Source organism: Alexandromys fortis, unplaced genomic scaffold (assembly GCF_014885135.2).
Source record: "Alexandromys fortis isolate MF-2015 unplaced genomic scaffold, M_Fortis_MF-2015_v1.1 scaffold_111, whole genome shotgun sequence".
In the NCBI taxonomy this organism is placed as follows: Eukaryota; Metazoa; Chordata; class Mammalia; order Rodentia; family Cricetidae; genus Alexandromys; species Alexandromys fortis.
The window spans coordinates 1785312-1805592 of NW_026067996.1; the positions used below are offsets into that span (position 1 = coordinate 1785312).

Genomic DNA, 20281 nt, shown 5'->3' on the forward strand with positions numbered 1-20281 from the left:
GACAGGGTTGTTTTTTTTTCCCCTCACAGCCCGTTTTCAAATATTAATTTGTTTTCCATTTTTACTAAATCCTTTGTTTTCATGAAGACACTTGAGTTTACTTAGCCCTCCTCAAGATGGCGCCATTCTTTTCCATGACCCAAGCCTCTCCACTCAATGTAGTATCTGTTGCAATGCAAGCTATGTTCCGCCCGCCTCAAGACGACGACAAAACTAGTCATTCTCGCCTCACTTTCTGCTCTCTTCAAGACGACCACAACGATCAACTTCAACCCTAGGGCACCCCCCCTCCTGACCTTCTCAAAATGGCGACGAGGCGAAGCGTCACCTCATAATGACGCTTTCAAGATGGCGCCGAGATCGTAAATCTGTGTCGCAAAATTACGCAAACTCAGCGTCGCTGCAAAGACACTTCCGGTTCCGGCTCGGGGCGGGCTCATAAGGCCTGACAGAGGCTTCGGGGAGGCTAGGTGTTGGGTTCTGGTATCCTGGCGGCACGATGGACCGAAAGAAAAAACCTTTGGACGTTACAGCCTCCTCGGTGAGTTCGAGTGTGGCTTAGCTGCGTGCTCCGAGTTTTCTCCGCTTTTCTCAGTCGAGAATGGCGACCTAACCTGTTGCCTCACGCAGGTCAGGAGCCTGGACTCTCCGTCTGTCTTTCTCCCCGCGGGGACCCTCGACAATTCCTTATTCTCAGGATCCTGAGCCCGGTTTCGGCAGGCACCTGGACTAGGCTCAGGGAGCATCCTGCGGGTCAGCCGCCACAGCCCAGCCAGGCCTCGCCGTCTGCGGGGACTTGGAGTTTATGGGGCCCTTCCTGGCGTCTCCAATACAGAGATTCGACTCCCCAGGACCCCAGAATACCTAGGGTCCCCCTAGCAGGACCCAGACAAGTTAGTTAGTGACTTGTGGGATGGGCTGCCTCGGGCCGCGAGAGCTGACAGGATTTTGTAAGAATTTGGATTCAGTGCTTATACACTAAATTCAGTAGGGTGTAGTTGCATGTGAGAGGCCAGTCTCTGTGATTCAGAGGCCAGCCCGGGCCACATAGTTTCAGGATAGCCTGGGCTACACAGTGAGACCCTGTCTTTAAAAACCAAACCAAAACAAACTAAAGCCAGATTATCCAGAGTATAGCATATTCAAAAACTACAATACAAATGAAATCCAGGAACTGGTCATTTTGTGAGCTTAAATTCAGAAGTAGTTGTAGAATAGAAAAACATATAACTAGATAATTGATGCATTTAAGAAGAGCTAAAAGGCAAAATTTTTCTTCTTCCTTCCTTGAAGAATTTTGAATATTGGGTCTTGGAGTGAGACTCCTTTACACTGTTAAAATTCCTACCAGCAGCCGGGCTGTGGTGGTGCACGCCTTTAATCTCAGCACTCGGGAGTCAAAGGCAGGCGGATCTCTGTGAGTTCGAGGCCAGCCTGGTCTACAAGAGCTAGTTCCAGGACAGGCTCCAAAACCGCAGAGAAACCCTGTCTCGAAAAACAAAACAAAACAAACAAACAAACAAAAAACCAGCAGTACCTTTAAATAGAATTCTTTTAAATGGAAATTACTAAACTCAGTCCACCCTGCCCCCCCAAATGGTATGGGGCTGGAGAAATGACTCAGAGAGTGGTTAAGAATACTGACTGCTCTTCCAGAAGACCCTGGTTTATTCCTAGCACCCAGATAGCAGCTCACAACTTTCACAATTTTCCAGAGAGTCTGACACCCTCATACAGATATACACGCAAGCGAAACACTACTGCCCCAAACATAAAAAAAGGAATAATTTTTTTAAAAAACGATTTATTTTGTTTATAGCTGTTCTGCCTGCATCTTCAAATGTGCAACACATGTGTGCCTGGTGCCTTCAAAAGCCAGAAGAGGGCATTGGATTCTCTAGAACTAGAGTTGTGTATGAATGGTTGTAATGGTTGTATGCCACATGGGGGTTCTGGGAACCTAACCTGAGTCTTCTGCAAGAGCAGCAAGTATTCTTAACTCCTGACTCATCTCTTTATTTAGTCCTGAACTCAGTCATTTTTCTTTTCCTTGTCAGCCAGATGCCTGTGCGTATAGCCACTTGTCAGCCAGTAGTGCCTGACTTACAGATGCCTGTGCGTATAGCCACTTGTCAGCCAGTAGTGCCTGACTTACAGATGCCTGTGTGTATAGCCATTTGCCATCACATCATTTCCTCCCACTTGCTAGGACTCATACAGCGGAGAGGTGGGTGCCTCATCTCTTCACCTGTGCCCCCCCCATCACATTTTCAAACAAACTAAGTCACTGGACAGTGGTGGTGCACGCCTTTTATCTGCTCAGCAGTTGGTAGGCAGAGGCAGGCGGATCTGTGTGAGTTTGAAGCCAGCCTGGTCTACAGAGTGAGTTCCAGGACAGCCAGGGCTATACAGAGAAACCCAGTCTCAAAAAAACAAAACCAAGCCAAATCAAAGCAACAAGAACAACAACAACAAAAAAGTAAAGCTTGACCCTGTACTTCTGGTTATATGTCCCACAAGCAGAAAGCGCTTCAGAAGTTAGTTGAATCCGATCTGTACCTTTATGCAGATTTCATTTGTTTACCATGTCACTTTCCTGTTGGCAGAAAAAAAAAGCCTTGAGTAGTAAAAGTTGGAGTAGAACTAAATTTGTAGCAAAACCACAATGAAACCCAATGTTGTTTAATTTTGTGTGGAGTTCTATATTTAAACTTGTGTTTCTTGTCCATGTTCAGGAAGCCAAAATCTTGGAGAATTACAGTTGCTTAGCAAGCCAGTCAACTGCCACAGTGAATGAAATATTGTTGTTTACTTTCTTGTTTTATTCTAGTTGGTAGATCTTAAGGCTGAGCTCTTCCGAAAACAAGAAGAATTCAAACAAGAAAAACTTCTAAAAGATTCTGGAGTCTTTGGAAAACCAAAAACAACTAATAAGGTAAAAATACCTCTACTGATTCCAAATATGGCAGAATTGCATTATAAGTTTTTGAAAAATGTCAGTGGTTATCAGTAAATAAGTAAATATAAAGAAAAAAACTCCCTGACTTATAATTGAACATTTGCATAAACTTTGTTAAATATTAAAATTAGTAAGATTATTTAATACTCTTAAAGAAAGACTTATTTTAAGTATATATGTTGTATGTGTGCTTGTATGTATACATATGTCATGCTTGTATATGCCATCTATGTGTAGATGCCCTCAGAAACCAGAAAAGGGTGTTGAATCCCCTGGATCTGGAGTTATATGTAGTTGTGAGCCAAGTAATATGGGTGCTGGGAACTGAACACAGATTCTATGCAAGAGCAGTAAGCCCTCATAATGAATGCTAACCTATCTCTCCAGTTCCTATATTCTTCTTTAACATGCTGTTAATAATTGGGTTGTTCACATTCTCATGGAAGATTAGCATGTATTTTGTGTCCAAATAGAGATAAACAACTGTAAAATATAGAAATAGACTTAAAATATGAAAGTCTTTAAGAGTTTTAAAACTTTTATAGGTAGTAATCTGCTTACTATATTCCTTTGTATTCTGCTCGTATCCATTAGAATATTGAATGATGTTCATGGGTAAATGTCAGTTGAGAAATAACTCAGCGAAGTTCAGAAAGAAATTCTTCAGGTGATTTAGGAGTTTTCCTCAGCTCCAGCTTTGTCATGGCCTGTCACGTCTGTTGTAAGCTGTAAGCTAGCTGTCAGAATAAGCAGTTCTTTGATGATTCATGAGATCCAAGGATTTTCTTTCCTGTTTGATGCTTTGTGATCACGTGGTTTTATTTTGTTCTTTTGAATCGTTCTCCAGAAGCCAAGTATCTGGACCAAGCAGAATGCTGGTGTTTCCAGTCGAGCAGAGAAGGATGCAGAACAGAAGCTTGAAGAGCAGAAGACTTTAGACAAAGCAAGGTAGTTACACCTGAAAGGGGGTTACCAGACCAAGAAATAAACGTTTAGTTGGTACTCTTCCTGATGTACAGATATGATAGACATCTTTCTGGGCAAATGCTTTATGAATGTAAATACAGTGTCCTTTGATATCTGAGGGGCATTGGTTGGTTCTAGGTTCCTACTCTTCCTCAGATACCAAAGCTCAAGATGCTCCAAATAGATAAACTAATGTGTGTGGTCTGTGAAAACAATCAGTATACTCTAAAATCTTTTCTAGATTACTTGCTATGCCTAATATGGTGTAAGCACTTTGTAAATAGTTGTTATTCTGTATTGTTTAGGGAATAATGCCAAGAAGGAAAATATGTACAAACAGATGCACAGTATATATTAGCAATAATACCATTGTTTTGGAATAGTGTTTCTTTCCAGGTAGTTGAATCTGGAGATGTGACTCTAGATGTGGAGGGCCAGCTGTCCCCTAAAAATGCTGTAATTTACACATATCTGTTGTCTTACACAAAGAAAAAAATTGAGCTTAGAAGATGAAGTAGGGTCCTGTTTTAAGCTTTTATCACATACTAAATATGTCAATTTTTTAAAAAAATTTGGGAAATAACTATTTGTTCTGGAAGTTGGCCAGTGTCCTCTCAGAACTTCTGGTTCTGTTTCTTGGTGCTGGCAGCCTTGATGATCTTGAGCACATTGAAGAATACTGTCTTAACTTGGGCCTACACCCTCCCATGGTAATAATGTCACTAGTCTGTACATTCCCAAAAAGGGGACAGGCAGACAGATATGTTCTTGTGGTGCTTCTCAAAGCAATTATACTTTTGGATATAGTAGATCTAGTTCTAGATCATGACAGTGGTCCTCTGCACCTTCATCTTGGTCACGACACCAGACAGGATCTGCTCTCAAATAGAGATGTTACTAGTGAAGAGGCATTTCTTGTCTGTTTAGGTGCCCTGGATGGCCTCCTTGAGCATGTTGAGCTTAGACTGATGCTCTTGTAGTACTGAGGGAGCCTTTCCTTGCCTATAGAACCCACTTGTTGTTTTAAAAGATCATGGACTGCTTTTGGTAAACACACTCAGTCTGAATATCTGACATCTTTTTGGCAGACTGAGAAAAAGAAAAGGCTGTATCAACAATTTTTTTGTTGTTATTGTTGCTTGCTTGTTTGTTCATTTTTTTTTTCGAGACAGGGTTTCTCTGCAGAGCCCTGCCTACCCTGGACTCACTCCTTAGACCAGGCTGGCCTTGAATTTAGAGATCTACCTGCTTTGAGTCCTGGGATTAAAGGGTTGGGCCACCACCACCTGGCCTATATCAACAATTTTTTAAAACTTGTATTTCTAGGGATGGGATCCCAATGGTCTTGTCTGCTGAACCACATCTTCAGCTTAACACTTTGTTGTTGTTTCGAGACAAGCAAGGCTTCTCTGTAACTTTGGTGCCTGTCCTGGAACTAGCTCTTGTAGACCAGGCTGGCCTTGAACTCCCAGAGATCCGCCTGCCTCTGCCTCCCTAGTGCTGGGATTAAAGGCGTGCACCACCTCTGCCCGGCTAGGAGACCTGTCCTTTCTTAAACAAATGGAGGAGTGAATTAGGGGATGGGAACAGAGCAGGTATTGGGAAGAGGAACTGGGAGGAGAGGAGGGAGGGGAAACTGTGACTGGGATGTAAAATAAATAAATACATTTATTTATTTAAAAATAAAAGTCCCGGGGCTGGAGAGATGGCTCAGTGGTTAAGAACATTGCCTGCTCTTCCAAAGGTCCTGAGTTCAATTCCCAGCAACCACATGGTGGCTCACAACCATCTGTAATGAGGTCTGGTGCCCTTTTCTGGCCTGCAGACATACACACAGACAGAATATTGTATACATAATAAATAAATATTTGAAAAAATAAAATAAAAATAAAAGTCTCATGGTGTGTTCTAGTTAGGTGATAGAACATTAGTATTTAGAGACCCCCAAATTTCCCTCGCAAGCCAAGAATATAATTTGAAGAAAAGTAAAAGAAACATTCTAATACCTGTTTCCTAAATTTACTAATTAATATATTGTCATATTTGCTTTCCTCTGTCCTTCTGCCACACCTGTAGAGGAAGACTTTAAGTGTCATAAAAATTTACCTGTAAATATTTCAGTATATATCTATCTGAACAAGGACATTATACTACTATATTTAATACTGCTGTGTGGCTCATATTTCAGATTTTACCATTGTCCCAACACAGCTTTGTCCTAAATAGGTTTTATAAAAATTCAGGATTCACAAAGTGAGTTCCAGGACAATCAGGGCTATTACACAGAGAAACTCTCTGTCTTTCAAAAAAAATCAGGGGAAAACAAAATCAGGATTTAAAGATTATATTCCATTCATGCCTATAGTTCTCAAATCTCTCCACTTTTTCCCTTTTTTTGTCAGTTACCCTGCTGACATTTTTTTTTTTTTTTTTTTGGTTTTTCGAGACAGGGTTTCTCTGTAGCTTTGGTGCCCGTCCCGGAACTAGCTCTTGTAGATCAGGCTGGCCTCGAACTCCCAGAGATCCTCCTGCCTCTGCCTCCCGAGTGCTGGGATTATAGGCGTGCGTCACCACTGCCCGGCCCCTGCTGACATTTTTAAGTGTCCAGGTCAGTTTTTTTTTTTTCTGCCATGTCCCATGTCTGAATGAGGTTATAATAAAGTTTTTTGTTAGGACTGCTATGTAGTCTTTGTATTTTACAATGAGTTTTACCTAGAAGTTCATAAAAGTTCATATTGTCAGCTTGACAATTTTTATTGGTAATGAGTTCAATCACTTGCTTAGAAAAGTCTGGTAGAATTCTCTACTGCGAATATGCCCTGTCTCCTATGTGGCTAATAGTAACCTGGGGTGGGAAGCTTTGAGACTAAGTATCCTGGTCACTACTATATTTCCATGGGTGCTTTGTATTGTTAGTAAGCCATGCTGCTGCTGAATTATTCGTGGATTTCCTCTGCTTATTAGCTAGCATTCTTTTGTAAAGAAGAGGCGGTAGTCTCCTGTGCCTGGAGAATTCTAAGTTGTAACATCTGCCGTGGTAGCCATCTGCTTTGGTACATGATAGGAACTCTGCAGCTTCATTGGACTGGGGAGATGTCTCAGTTGGTCAGATGATTGCTGTACAAGCTTGAGGACCTGATAGAAAAGTCAGGCATGGTTGTGTAGATTTGTAATCCCACTGCTGGGGAGCAGAGATCTCTGGGGCTTACTGTCCAGCCAGCTTAGCTTGTTTAGGGATCTCCAGGTCCTACTAAGAGACCCTGTCTCAAAAACAAGGTGTTAACTCCTAAGGAATGATACCTAAGGTCAATCTGTGGCCTTTACATGTATGTACACTGACTGATGCTTGGGCACCCAAAGGAACACACATGGAACCACCTTGCTAACATATGACAGTGAAGATGAGATGATATTACTTTGTGTTATCAAGTTAATTTTGTGGCAATCTGGAGAAACAAAAAAGAAGAAAAGAATTTGCTTTTCCGTCAGTCTGGAGGAGCTGAGACACAGAAAGGAAAAGTAACTTGTCATAATCATGTGAACTAGGGTTTTTGTAGTCTCTTTGCCCCATTAGGAGTTAAATTTCCCATTGTGATTAATGAGATCATGACACAGATGGCCTCTTTGGGGCTTCTATTTTTAGGCAATTAGAGAATTCCTTGCCCTTTTAGCTTGTTACTACTTGCTAAATGCCATCAACATTATGTGAGCAGCGAGTCTGCTTTGTCGACATACCAGGGTTGTTGTCTTATATTAATATGTAGTTTCAGTGTATTATTTGTGATATTGAAATAGATATTGTCATGTTTTTAACAAATTAAGTTGGTATAAAGAAGTATAGTAAGCCACAAATGACCAGGACACTGGTCTAAAAACACTATGGCAAAGAATCTTGCCTTGAGTCTGGTGATCCTTTTGGCAGACTAAATAGAAAATGTTTACATACATCTCTCTTACCACATGTAACTTAAGTTGCATTTAGCAGCTAGGTTGTTGGGCCTTAACTCAGTGCATCCCATTTGTTCACTCATCAGATACTTATTGAGCAGTTACTCTGTATCAGGTATGGCTTTCAGTCCTGCTTTCACTAATGAAGTAGATGGAGTGGGTCTGAGGTCTCTTCAGGACAGGGCAGTTAGCACCTGTTGTGCCCATCTTTTCATGGCAGGCCTCAGGGGAGGTGTTAACTCTCAGCTGTCAGGGTGATAGTTAGTGGTAGAAGGGACAGTTATAAGACCATTTCTAATTCTTGTCTGTTTTTCTCCTAGGGAAAAATTGGAAGAAAAGGCCAAATTATATGAAAAGATGACTAAAGGAGACTTTCCAGGTAAACAAATGTTTATTTGTATTTCTTTATTGTCTACAATTTGTACAGATCCTCAGTATTATATTATCTGTTTAAATGATTCTAAGAGGGAGAAATTTAAAAAACCAACTCAAAACTTTAATTTCAGTGGTTATATAGAGATAAGAAAATATTCAGTAATATTCCAGTGGTTCACTGGGTGCCAGGCAGGGACAGGAGAGTATAGGAAACCAATTCTACAGCCCTCACAGCAGGTCTCATCTGGTGGAGGAGAGCACAGCACCAGGAGACAGTTTAAACAGACCAGCCTTGCATGTAAGGACATCCATGCATATGGGAAAGATAAGTGTGCCAAATTATGGGTTATGCTGCCTCTTTTCCTGTTTCAGTTTTATCTCTGTGATGTGCTTTTTTTTTTTAACTTCATGGTTTTGCCCTATTGCATTTGTGTGTGAGTGTGGGCATATTCATGTTACAGCATAGGTATGTAGTATGTGTTGATATTCACCTCTTGCTTTGTTTAAGGCAAAATTTGAAGGCTCTGTTCTGCCTCCCATCTTGCTGCCATAGGAATACTGGGATGTGCTGCAAACTATGCTTGATGTGGGTTCTGGGGATTCAAACTCAGGTCTTCATGTTTGGGCAGCAAGTACTTACGCACTGAGTCATCTCACTTTCTTTCCTTCTTTCTTTTTTTTTTTTTTTTATTTTTTTTATTTTTGAGACAGGGTTTCTCTGTAGCTTTTTTTGTTCCTGTCCTGGAACTAGCTCTTCTAGATCAGGCTGGCCTCGAACTCACAGAGATCCGCCTGTCTCTGCCTCCTGAGTGCTGGGATTAAAGGCGTGCGCCACCACCGCCCAGCTCATTTCACATTTTTAAATTTTAGTTCTCTCCTTATATTTATCCAGTTGGGAAATCTTTAATTTTTCTTTTTGCTAATTCCTTGCTCTTTTTGTTTTCTCTACAGAATATTTGTTTCCTTTCCTCTTCTCTTTGCTTCCTCTATTTCTCCCTTTTCCTTGCCTCTTTCCTTTATCATACTTATTATTTCTATTCTAAGTAATTACAACTTCATGGCATATTCAATTAGTAGTTGTACAATGTGCTTTGAATTGGTTTAGAAATTTGTAATACAAGCCGGGCGATGGTGGCACACGCCTTTAATCCCAGCACTCGGGAGGCAGAGGCAGGCGGATCTTTGTGAGTTTGAGGCCAGCCTGGTCTACAGAGCTAGTTCCAGGACAGGCTCCAAAGCCACAGAGAAACCCTGTCTCGAAAAACCAAAAAGAAAAAAAAAAAAAAGAAAGAAATTTGTAATACAATTAATTCCCTTTTGTCATATCCCCCTGAAGTAGCAGAATTCATAGTTGGACAACAGTGTAAGAGACTTTCTGGGCCAGTCTATACACCATTGGCAGGAGGCAGAGAAAGCAAGTAAGAATTCAGCAAATTTCTAGAAGACAATGGGCTTTGACTTGGTGAGCTGGAGGAAAAGATCCTGTCGGGGAGGTGGTAAGAGTGGATCTTCAGAGTGGGGAGAGCTGGAGCTCAGCAGTTCCACCTTGCCTAGCAAACAGGACACCAGTGGGTGTGGCCATCATTTGCCTTTTCTCAGACTGCATCATTTACAAAGTTGGGGGCTGTGGTGACAGTGATGCACTCTAAGGAGCAAGATGGTCATTCCCACGATGCCTCACTGGTGTGTACCTCTACACCTCACCTCTCAGAAACATACCTCTTCCCTTTTGAGATACTATGTGATTTTGAAAACTTGTTGTTTTATTCTTTTTTTCTCTGGTTCAAACTTTTATTGTTACTATAGAAACCTAGAGGCTGGAAAGATGGCTTAACAGTTGAGAGCACTTGCTGTGCTTACAGAGGAACAGAGTTTGGTTCCCAGTACCCATGTACTCACAACTGCCTATAACTCCAGCTCCAGGAGAACTAACGCCCTCTTCTGCCTTCTTAGAGCACTAGCACTCCCGTGTACCCTTCTCCCTCATATGTGTAACTTAATGTAACTTAAAATAAAATGAAAACACAGTAACTCAATCAAAAGGAATGTGTTTGTGGAAATGGGATTTTGTCAACGCCAGAGTCCTACCTACTGATCCTTCTATTGTACCTGTGTGTCTGAACTGGTTAAGTCTTGGAGCCTTAGTTGTCTTCAGTGTAACACTGTAAAGGGAATAGTACCACCACTTTGGTCATAGGGAACCCAGTGTATGTTGTAGTTCAATCTCTGTCCTTAGGAAAAAAACAAACAAAAAAACATGTTGAGTTCATCCCTATAGAACTTAACTCCAGGCCTTGCCTGAAAACGATGTCAACTTGTGAAAAAAACTCAAAAAACATGCATGCGTGTGTGTGTGTGTTTGTGTGTACATGTTTGAGACAGTACCTCACTGTGTGTGTGTGTGTGTGTGTGTACATGTTTGAGACAGTGTCTCACCGTGTAACCCTACAGAGCCTGGAGCTCACTATGTAGATCAGGCTGACCTTGAACTCACAGATCCACTTGCCTCTGTCCCCTTAGTGCTGTGATTAAAAGTGTGCACACCATGCCCCAGCTTCAGAGGATATTGTTTACCTGCATTAGGACCTTTCAGGCACTTTCTACCACACATTAATGTAAGAGTTAAATAATGCAATTCATATATTTAGAAAGGTCTGTTACATCACAGCAAGAAGGGTCCACTATCTTGATCGGGAGAAATGCTGTTCTGCTTCTCTTAGACATTGTTGGCTATGAGTTGCTCAAAATCAGTGACTGTGTTGTCTTAAGTCCTATTGCTCCTACAGTGTATTGATGGCACAGCAGGAAACTCAAGGCTTTTTAAAGAGTATTATGGTCTGTGTTATGGATGGCCTATTTAAAGTTTTCTGTCAGGTGTTTTGTGTCTGTTGTCTCTGTAAATTGTTTGTGATGAAGGCATTGACTGGTGAACGAACAGTCAGGCAGTAGGGCCACTTCTTAATTCCAGCTATGGTTTTCTTCTTTAAAATGTAAAGAATCCATAAATTGATTTTTGTGTTCTAGATGAGGAAGTGGAGGACATGTACCTTGTGGATTTCACACAGAAGATCATAGACAAGCGAAAAGAAATGGAGGTGCTTGGTGCTACTAGAGAGTCTGAAAATGCAGAAGAGAGAGATGATGATGAAGAGTTTTCTGAAAAAGACATACCTCCTCCCCAAGACCCCAGTGAGGAGTGGTGGGTAATATTGGAGCTTAGATCATTGTGAGCCCCCCAGACTTGCTTTGACTTTTTGAGAATCATTTTGCTTGATGGTATCACATCATGTTTTCTTACTCTGCCTGGGTTTTCTGTGTCCTGAGAACCACCCCCTCTAAGTTGGGATGAACTAGTGTTGTATAGATTGTATAGATTTAAGCACATCAGTGACTGCAGATAAGAACTGAGCATCTACTGTGCCCAGTGTGGTGCCAGGCCCACAAATCCTTGCGCGGTGCATCAGTGTCCTGCTCCCTTACTACATGTCCTGGTTCAGATGTCAGGTCCTGGGAAGTGGTCCCTTTTGAGTCCTGCAAAAGAAACTGGCAGAGTAGGCACAGTAAGCTATAGCCTAACTACATTCTTTTCTGGTATTGAAGCGTGGGTTCCAGCACTGCCTTCTGCCTGTGTGGACTTGATAAATTTGTAGTTTCTCTGAGGCCTAGCTTCCTTCCATGGAAAGTAGAGATGCAGTGCTTCAGTGCACAACTATTTCCCTTAAATTCCCTCATGGAAGCAAGTGTGTTCCATTCTGGGGCATAAGCAGATATTTTGCAAAGCTCCGTTATTGATATTTTCCTGAGTTTAACCTGTACATACATAAAGGATAGAGGAATCCAGCCTTTTATAGATCAGATTGCAAATTCCGTAATGGTGTCTTTTATGCCACTTAGACACTTATTCAGCAGACCTTGCCATTGCTTAGACATCACTGATGTTCTTGTTTTGGGGGATTTCTTAGAAGCTGCTCAGGACTGTTTGTAGATTTCTTAGCCTTTTGCTAACTCCTTTGGACAGGTATTAAGCATAAATAAGATGTTTTTACTACTGTAGATGGCAGAGAACCTTTCTGTTCATAATATGGAAGGTGTCTACTGTGGTCCATACTTTCTTACCTTTTAAATAACTTAAGTCTAAAGTTAAGAGACTATTGTGAGGGTAGGCATATGGCTGTATGCCACATGGAACCACAGAGAACGCAGCCTTTCTTCATCATTTGTAGTCTAAGTACTTGCTTCCTCTTCTGAACTATTTTTTGGGTCTTACCCTTTATTTATAGTTGACCCACTCTAGATCTTATTGTCTGCAAAACATCTGAGCCATACTTTTGCTTGTCTGGTTTTTGTTTGTGTGTGTGTGTGTGTGTGTGTGTGTGTGTGTGTGTGTGTGTGTGTGTGTGTTTTTAAGACAGGGTTTCTCTGTGTGACAGGTCTGGCTGGAACTTGCTCTGTAGACCAGGCTGGCCTCAGACTCACAGATATCTGCCTGCTTCTGCCTCCCAAGTGCTGGGATTAAAGGTGTGTGCCAACACTTGCCGGTTTGCTTGTTTTTATACTCTGCCTAAATTGTGTTTTCTGGCCTGCACCCCTCCTGTTTCCCTAGATCCCTGTAGAGCTAGAGTACTCAGCCCTCCGTGGATCACCCAGCTTCTCCAGGCTTATGCTGGGACTGTTCAGTAAGCAGTTGCTGATGAGCTAGAGCCATTGCTGACTACTGTATTCCCTTGCTGGTGTTCTGTGTGTTTTGGAGGCCTGCTCCAGAACAGAATAGCTGTGATTGCTTTTCAAGGCAGAAATCTCATCTCTTTTGAATGGTCTAATGTCTTTTATTTATTTTTCTTATTAATGCCTGTATGATTACAAGCAATTTGTCAGCAATTTGAAGAGTTTGGAGGGCAATTGAAGGTGTTGCATGATACCATATGGTGCAGTAAGACGCAATGCAAGCAATTCCCACACTTTTTTTTTTGTTTTTGAATTAAGCTCCAGAATTGTTACTGCTTGTAAATCCTTTTGTTAATTAAATTCCAGGTGGTGGAAAATCTTTTTGCAAAAATACTATAAATAATTACATGGACCATCTGGTTAGATTCCCCTCCTCATTCATTAAAAAAAAAAGGAAAATGAAGTTGCTGCTTTATATAGTTGTAGGTTTGATTTCTTCTGACAGTCGTCTGTAGAAGTGGATTTCCAAGTGTTTGGTTTTTAAAACATGGGCTGACAAGGAAATCGGCATCACTTGAGAAGAAAGAAATTGCAGGCAACAGCAGAGCTAGCTGAGTCCGACCTTTATCACTTTGCTAACTTTCTTTACAGCCTATAGTATGTGCTTCATTGTGTGTTGTGCCCTCTACTCCAGACTATGGGAGATTCCTTGCCTATGATAGCAAATATAAAAAATCTGTTGCACTGCCAGGCAGTGGTGTCCTTTAGTCCCAGTACTCGGGAAGCAGAGGCAGGCAGAGCTCTGTGAGTTCAAGGCCACCTAGGTCTGTAGAGTGAGTTCCAGGACAGGCTCCTAAAGTTACGCAGAGAAACTTTGTCTAAAACAAACAAACAAAATTCTGCTGCACCATAGTACAAAGGAGATGTTTTCTATGACTACCTGCCCCTACTTTGTGTTGTTAGGAAATCTCAGTGTTTTGTTTGACCTTACTGTGTGCTCAGCTTGCCCTGTTTCCACTGTCTGCTTTGGGCAAAGATGAAGAAGGGTATATATTGTTTGTCTTGTTAATTAAAGTGGGTCCAAAAATTACATGTCTTACATTAAGAAACTCCTAAGATTGCTGGAAAGAATGTGTCAATTAGAAGTAGAGCAGTAATAGAAAAATTGAGGTTTTTGTGGAGGGCACAAAAAACTTATTGGATGTCATCTGCTAATTAAGAAGCCTATTCTCTGTGTTAGTGGTCCCTTGGCTTCAAGGTTCTTGGTAACAAGGTATGTAACGGCATTGCTTCTTTAAAGATTAACTGTCTTCCCAACTTCTCACTTTCAGGGTGGATTATGTGGACTCTTTGGGCCGATCCCGGCGCTGCATGAGAAAGGATTTACCAGATCTATTGGAGATGGATAAAAATCTTCAGGGAAGACTGTAAGTTTAAAATGTGACCTGTGTTTGGAACACAGCCATGGGAATTGTCTTGTGGGAGAGGCTTCTCACTATTTGTTGCTCTGCTCTGTTAGGATCTTTAATGTGTAAGACTGTTATATACTGAAGCCTGTAATGTTTAATGTATTCAGACACTCATAACTTACCTGAATGCCATTATTATTTATTGATTTTCTTTTCCTGAAACCTGTTTTTGAGGGGAGTAGTGGGAAAATGAATGACGTTATTTCCTGGGCTGGCCTTGATCTAGGTTTAAGTGATTCTTCTGACTTAGCTTCCCAGGCAGGCACTCTGTTCTGGTCCTATAAATTATAATTGCTGAAAGGGATGAGTAGACTGTTGAGTAGGATGTCTGATCTAGGTCACAAGTACAGAATGAGCCCAAACCTAGCTAACAAACCAGCCTTTATGGATAGAGGGATTTGAGAAGGTTCACTTGCTTTTATTCACTTCTTATTTATGTGTCTTTGTATATTGAATCAAAGGCTTTGTGATTACATTTCTAATGGGAACCAAAGAAATAACATTCAAAAGTATCTTGGTGGTTAAAATTCCATATAGCCAGCTTTTATATGAGAAATATTGGAAAAGCTCCACCTGTGTGAGCCTTCCCATCTTAGGCATCCTGTGAGTAAACACACAGAGGCCACAGCACAAACCATGACCACCTGCTGGGACAGGGAACTCTAGCAGTGTCCATGTCTCTAGACCAGAGGCCATTCAGAGAAGGCCAGTGGTTCATCCTTCCTAGCTAGGCCACTTTCCATATGTCAACCAGGACAAGTATAGAAAGGAAAGTTGGTTGTCTTGAACACTGAGGCAAGATCCTATCATACTCATCTATAAGTCTGGTAATTAATTGTTGCTGTTTCATGGCACTCACCTGAACATAGGTTTCTGTTCCTCTACTAGTTTCGTTAGTCCTGCTAATGAAAAAACTTTATTATCTGAAGACATGAGGAAAGAACTTCAGCGCCAGCAATGGGAAGAAGAAGAAAGGGAGGCTCTGAAAAAGCCAATGGGGCCTATCCATTATGAAGACATTAGGGAAAATGGTATTGTTAATTGGGGGGGAGGGGGTATTTGTGTTTGTGTGTGTGGTGGTGGGTTTTTTTGTTTGTTTCTCTCTAGCCAGTAAGCACAAAGCCAGGTACTGACAGCAGCACCTCTGATGCAGTGAGACTGTGCGTTGGAGGGTGAAAACATCCTCTTGTCCACAGCCTAAGAAACTTAGGTGCCTCTTCCTAACATGTCTGTTAGCCTAAGAATTTGTTCCCAGAGAGAAGAGGATACAGCCAGGGCCGAGTAGCCTGTCTATATGTTTTTTTACTTAGCCATTTGACTTTTTTGTTTTTTTCTTAATCAATTTTTTTTTTAAATTAAACTTGTGCTGATATCACTGTGTGTCTCTTTTGGTTTGTTAGGGAACTTGCTGTAAATGTGGTTTGCTAATCAGAGAAATCTAATGTTTTGATATTTTTGATTACTTCAGAGGCCCGACAACTTGGTGTTGGATATTTTGCCTTTGCCAAAGACAAAGAGTTAAGAAACAAGCAAATGAAAACTTTAGAGATGCTTCGTGAACAGGTATAAGTTAAATTTAAGGTTTTTGTTATAGGTTTGAATAATTTTTTTATTGATTGGTCATGCTTTAAAAAATGTAGTAAATCCAGATATGCATGATCAAGCATTGGGCAGAGAGAGAGTCCAAACTGAAGATCTCCATTAGGTACCTCCCCTTGGCTCAGGAAGCCCCTTGGAAGAGAGGGAGGAACAGTGAGGAAGAATGGGAGCTAGAGGGATTGAGGACACCAGAATACCCAGTTCACAGAATCAACTAAGCAGGACCCCTGTATCATGAATTCTAATTGGTCTTAATAATAAACACTCAGAGTCAGATAATAGGGGTTAATGCTGAAAGATCATAAAAGCAGAAAAGCCAGCCACTAGTTCTTACCTCTACTGAATCTCAGACCAAAGGGGCAATTTCTGTCCCTATGAATCCTCAGACTGAATGCTCTCTCTATGAAACCTCAGGCTTAATCTGAGCTTTTGTCTCCTCCCGCCATATAGTCCTCTCTCCACCCAGCCATATTACTTCTGTCTCCATCTCCGTCATGCTGGGATTAAAGGCATGTGATTCCAACTGCTGGGAGTGCCTTTGTATAATCTCTGTTTCTCTTTTAGACAGATTCAATCTCGTGTAGCCCAGAGTGGCCTTGAACTCTCAGAGATCTGTCTGCCTCTGTCTTCTGAGTGCTGAGATTAAAAGTGTGTGCTACCACTGCGTAGCCCCTATGGCTAACTAGTGGTTTAGCTCTACACTCTGATCTTCAGACAAGCTTATTTGTTAGATCACAAACAAAATACCACTCCAGATTCATACAGGCTCACAGAAACTAAAGCAGCAATCACAGAGCCTGCGTGGGTCTGAACTAGGTCCTCTGCATATATATTATGGTTGTTAGCTTGGTGTTGGTTTTTTTGTTTTGTTTTTGTGGGAGTGGGGGTATCTCTGATTCTTTCATCTGCTCCTGGGACCCTCTTTTTCCCACTGGTTTGTCTCACCCAGCCCTGATATGAGGGTTTATGCCTAGTCTTATTGCATCTTGTTATGACATGTTCGGTTCACATCCATGAGAGGCCTGCTTTTTTTTTTTTAAAGGGAAACAGGAGGAGTAGATCTGGAAGAAAGGGGATTTGGGCCGGGGGTTGGGAGGAGTGGAAGGAGGGGAAACTTTTGTCAGGACATATTTGTATGAGAGAAGAATTTAAAAAATGTAGTAAATTGAAAATTGATATTCAGCAGGGCGGTGGTGGCGCACGCCTTTAATCCCAGCACTCGGGAGGCAGAGGCAGGTGGATCTCTGTGAGTTCGAGACCAGCCTGGTCTACAAGAGCTAGTTCCAGGACAGGCTCCAAAACCACAGAGAAACCCTGTCTTGAAAAACAAAAAATAAATTAATTAATTAATTAAAAAATAAAAATGAAAATTGATATTCAGAATGCCATTGTTGGTTACATACAGGCAATTATTAAATTTTAAATTATTGAGGGTTTTTCAACTCTAAAATTTTAACTGTACTTTGCTAGGTTTTGTTCTTATTAGTAATATATCTGTATATAATGTGTATGTGTCATAGCGTGTGTGGTGGTTAGAGGACAACTTTAGGGAGTTGGTATCTCCTTCTGTCTCTGTGTTGATTCTAGGGATTGAACTCAGGTTGCCAGGCTTGCATCATTGCCGCATGCATCTTTACCCACTGAGCCATCTTGCTAGCCTTGCTGTTTCATTATTACTATTATTATTTTTTGTGTGTGTAAGCTCTGCGTGCATCTGTGTATGTGTACCGTATGCACACATGGCTTCTGTATAGGACATTGAACCCCTAAAACTAGAACTATGGATAGTTGTAAGCTACCACGTGGGTGCTAGCAACTGAACTTGGGTTCTCTGCAAGAGCCACAGTATTCTTAACTACTGATTCCAGCTCTCAGCCCTGCTGTTTTAAGTCTAGCTTCAAACATAGCATTTTGGGATGATCTGGGTGAGGAAATAGGAAGCTGTGTTAAGGGATTAAGGAGCAGAAGAGAAATGAATGGCTTTCTTCCATGTGGAGGCTTCCATGGGGCTCTATGAGTTCTCATTAAGCTTCCTAAGGACAGTCCTTTTCATAGGCTACCATTTTCAGGGTTTTGGGGAGAGCTGCTTAGATGTGCTGTTAAAATTAATTAGCACTCTAAAATAAAAAAAAGAATTATTTCATCATTTTAAACAGAAATGTGAATTTGACTTCGAGTGAAAAATTTTCTAATTTTTTGTTCTGTTCAGACAACAGATCAGAGAATAAAACGAGAAAACATAAAGGAAAAGCGGAAGGCTATGTTAGAAGCAAGACTTGCCAAACTTCGACAAAAAAAGATTAAAAAATCAAAGGAAGATGGTACTGAAGAAGAAAATAGAGGTATTTCATTTCTTAAATTTCTGACTTTCACAGGGAAAGCTTAGATCTCTTGGTGTTCACTAATAGGATTGCAGTGTAGGAATCAGCAGCTTATTCTCTAAATTTCACGTGCCTTTGAAATACCACCAGGAACAGTTTTTATTGCTCTTAATTATTTTATTGCTCTTAAATATTTCCATTGACTTATTTGTTAATGTATGTGGTGTGTGAGCGAGTGTGAGTGAGCATGTATCAAAACACAGGTACGGAGATCAGAGGTCAGTTTTCAGTAGTTTGCTTTTTGCTTTCTCTGTGAGATCCCTGGTTCAGAGTCAGGTCATCAGGTTCCTTAGCAGGCACTCTTACCCACTGAGCCATCTCACTGTCCAGGAGCAGTTTTTATAGCTAGAATGGTTTGGAATGACATTGTCATGTTTTTAGGCAATAGACAAGATGCATTGAGTTGCTTCTTATAATGACAATTTAGTAAACCAAGACTTAAAAGTTTGGCTGTGTACATATATAAGAAATAAAGTTTTTAAGTTTAAAAATATAGACAAAAATATAAAACTACATATTTGGGGGGTGCCATGTGATGTTTTCCATAACTGCATATATTATGTGATAAAAATCAAGGTAAAGGTGTGACCAGTTGCACAGAGTTGTCCTCTGACCTACATATGCTGTGGCAGTCACACCCACTCGCATAGAGAAATAAGTACTAATGTCTGTCTAATCAGACATGCTTGCTGCTCCCATTAGCATTTACTTCAAAATTAGTGTTATATATTTATTTTTGGTTTTTCGAGACAGGGTTTCTCTGTGTAGCCCTGGTTGTCCTGGAACTTGCCCTGTAGATCAGGCTGGCCTCAACTCAGAGATCTACCTACCTCTGTTTCTTGAGTGCTGAGATTAAAGGCATGCGCCACCACCTCCCAGCTTAGTATGTTGAATTTTAAACCCATGGTAATAAGGTCTATTTTCTTACAAAACTAGGTGGAGATGTTACTGTGCTTTTGCCATCAGAACCAAAGGCTGTACCTGCTCCACCTCCTGTGGCCCAGAACAGCAAGGTAGAAGTCATCATCCAGGAGCGGAAGGATACCAAGCCTGGAGTGCCACACATCCGAGAGTGGGACCGAGGAAAAGGTAGGGTGGAACTTTTAGGTCTGAAACTTGCTATGAGGCCCTTGGAAAAGTAGTTTTTGTTTTAAATCAAAGTAAGATTCTGGTGCGATTTTGTTTTTATTTTTTTATGGTGTAGAGTTGGATCCGGGCCTTACACATGCTAGGAAGAGTTCTACATCTAAGCTCCACCGTCAGCTCCACAGGGAGTCGTAGTGTAGTACTCCTGAGGCTTAAGGAAGTCTCCAGGTCTCCCAGCTTGTTTCTTCTCCATCCTGGATGCTAGTTGTTTATACAGGGAAATGGGTAAGATGTGATCACAAAAGACCAGCATCTGCGAAGGCATTCTGTCCACAGAATGAATACATTTCTGAAAATTACTTGGCAAGTTTAAACCCTCTGGAATGTAACTTTTCAGGAACTGCTTTTAAAGTATGCTGGAGACTTGGTGTTCTGAGGTACTCTGTCTTTAGCCATCCTTTGTGTTTGAAAGCTTACCTAAGCTTCCATTGTGCATGCACGTCTTTCTCTAAGTTTTCACCAAGGTGCCCACCACAGTCTTCACTGCAGCAGACTGTGTTTTATGCCTGTTTCAAAGATACTCAGTGGAACCTTAGCGCCTGCTGTTGGGACTGACAAGAGAAATCTAAGAGCCACTGTTCAGATCGGATGAGTCCCTTCTGTGTCCTCCAGAACTCAACAAATGACAGACTGCTTTGATGTGAAATGCCTACCATGTCAACTTCAGCAAATAATTGATTATTTCATTTCTCTGTAATTGGAGTGCCCTTTAGGCAGTTGTGGTCCAGAGCATCTCTACAGACTTTTTTTTTTTTTTTTTTTTTTTTTTTTTT

General features: G+C 41.2%; 1 protein-coding gene and 1 pseudogene across 1 annotated transcript in view; one reads left to right on the forward strand and one right to left on the reverse strand.

Moving 5' to 3' along the window:
• The first annotated feature begins 411 nt into the window (after window positions 1-411).
• Ccdc174 (coiled-coil domain containing 174) overlaps window positions 412-20281 on the forward strand; it is a 23739-nt gene continuing 3869 nt past the window's right edge. Inside the window, exons 1-10 of the mRNA XM_050160254.1 lie at window positions 412-541; window positions 2831-2935; window positions 3807-3907; window positions 8194-8252; window positions 11273-11447; window positions 14245-14340; window positions 15271-15413; window positions 15851-15945; window positions 18191-18323; window positions 19299-19451. Coding sequence (XP_050016211.1) covers window positions 500-541; window positions 2831-2935; window positions 3807-3907; window positions 8194-8252; window positions 11273-11447; window positions 14245-14340; window positions 15271-15413; window positions 15851-15945; window positions 18191-18323; window positions 19299-19451 — 1102 coding nt within the window. The 5' untranslated portion in view covers window positions 412-499. The remainder of the gene's footprint in view (window positions 542-2830; window positions 2936-3806; window positions 3908-8193; window positions 8253-11272; window positions 11448-14244; window positions 14341-15270; window positions 15414-15850; window positions 15946-18190; window positions 18324-19298; window positions 19452-20281) is intronic.
• Window positions 3926-5002, reverse strand: LOC126512466 (40S ribosomal protein S11-like; annotated as a pseudogene).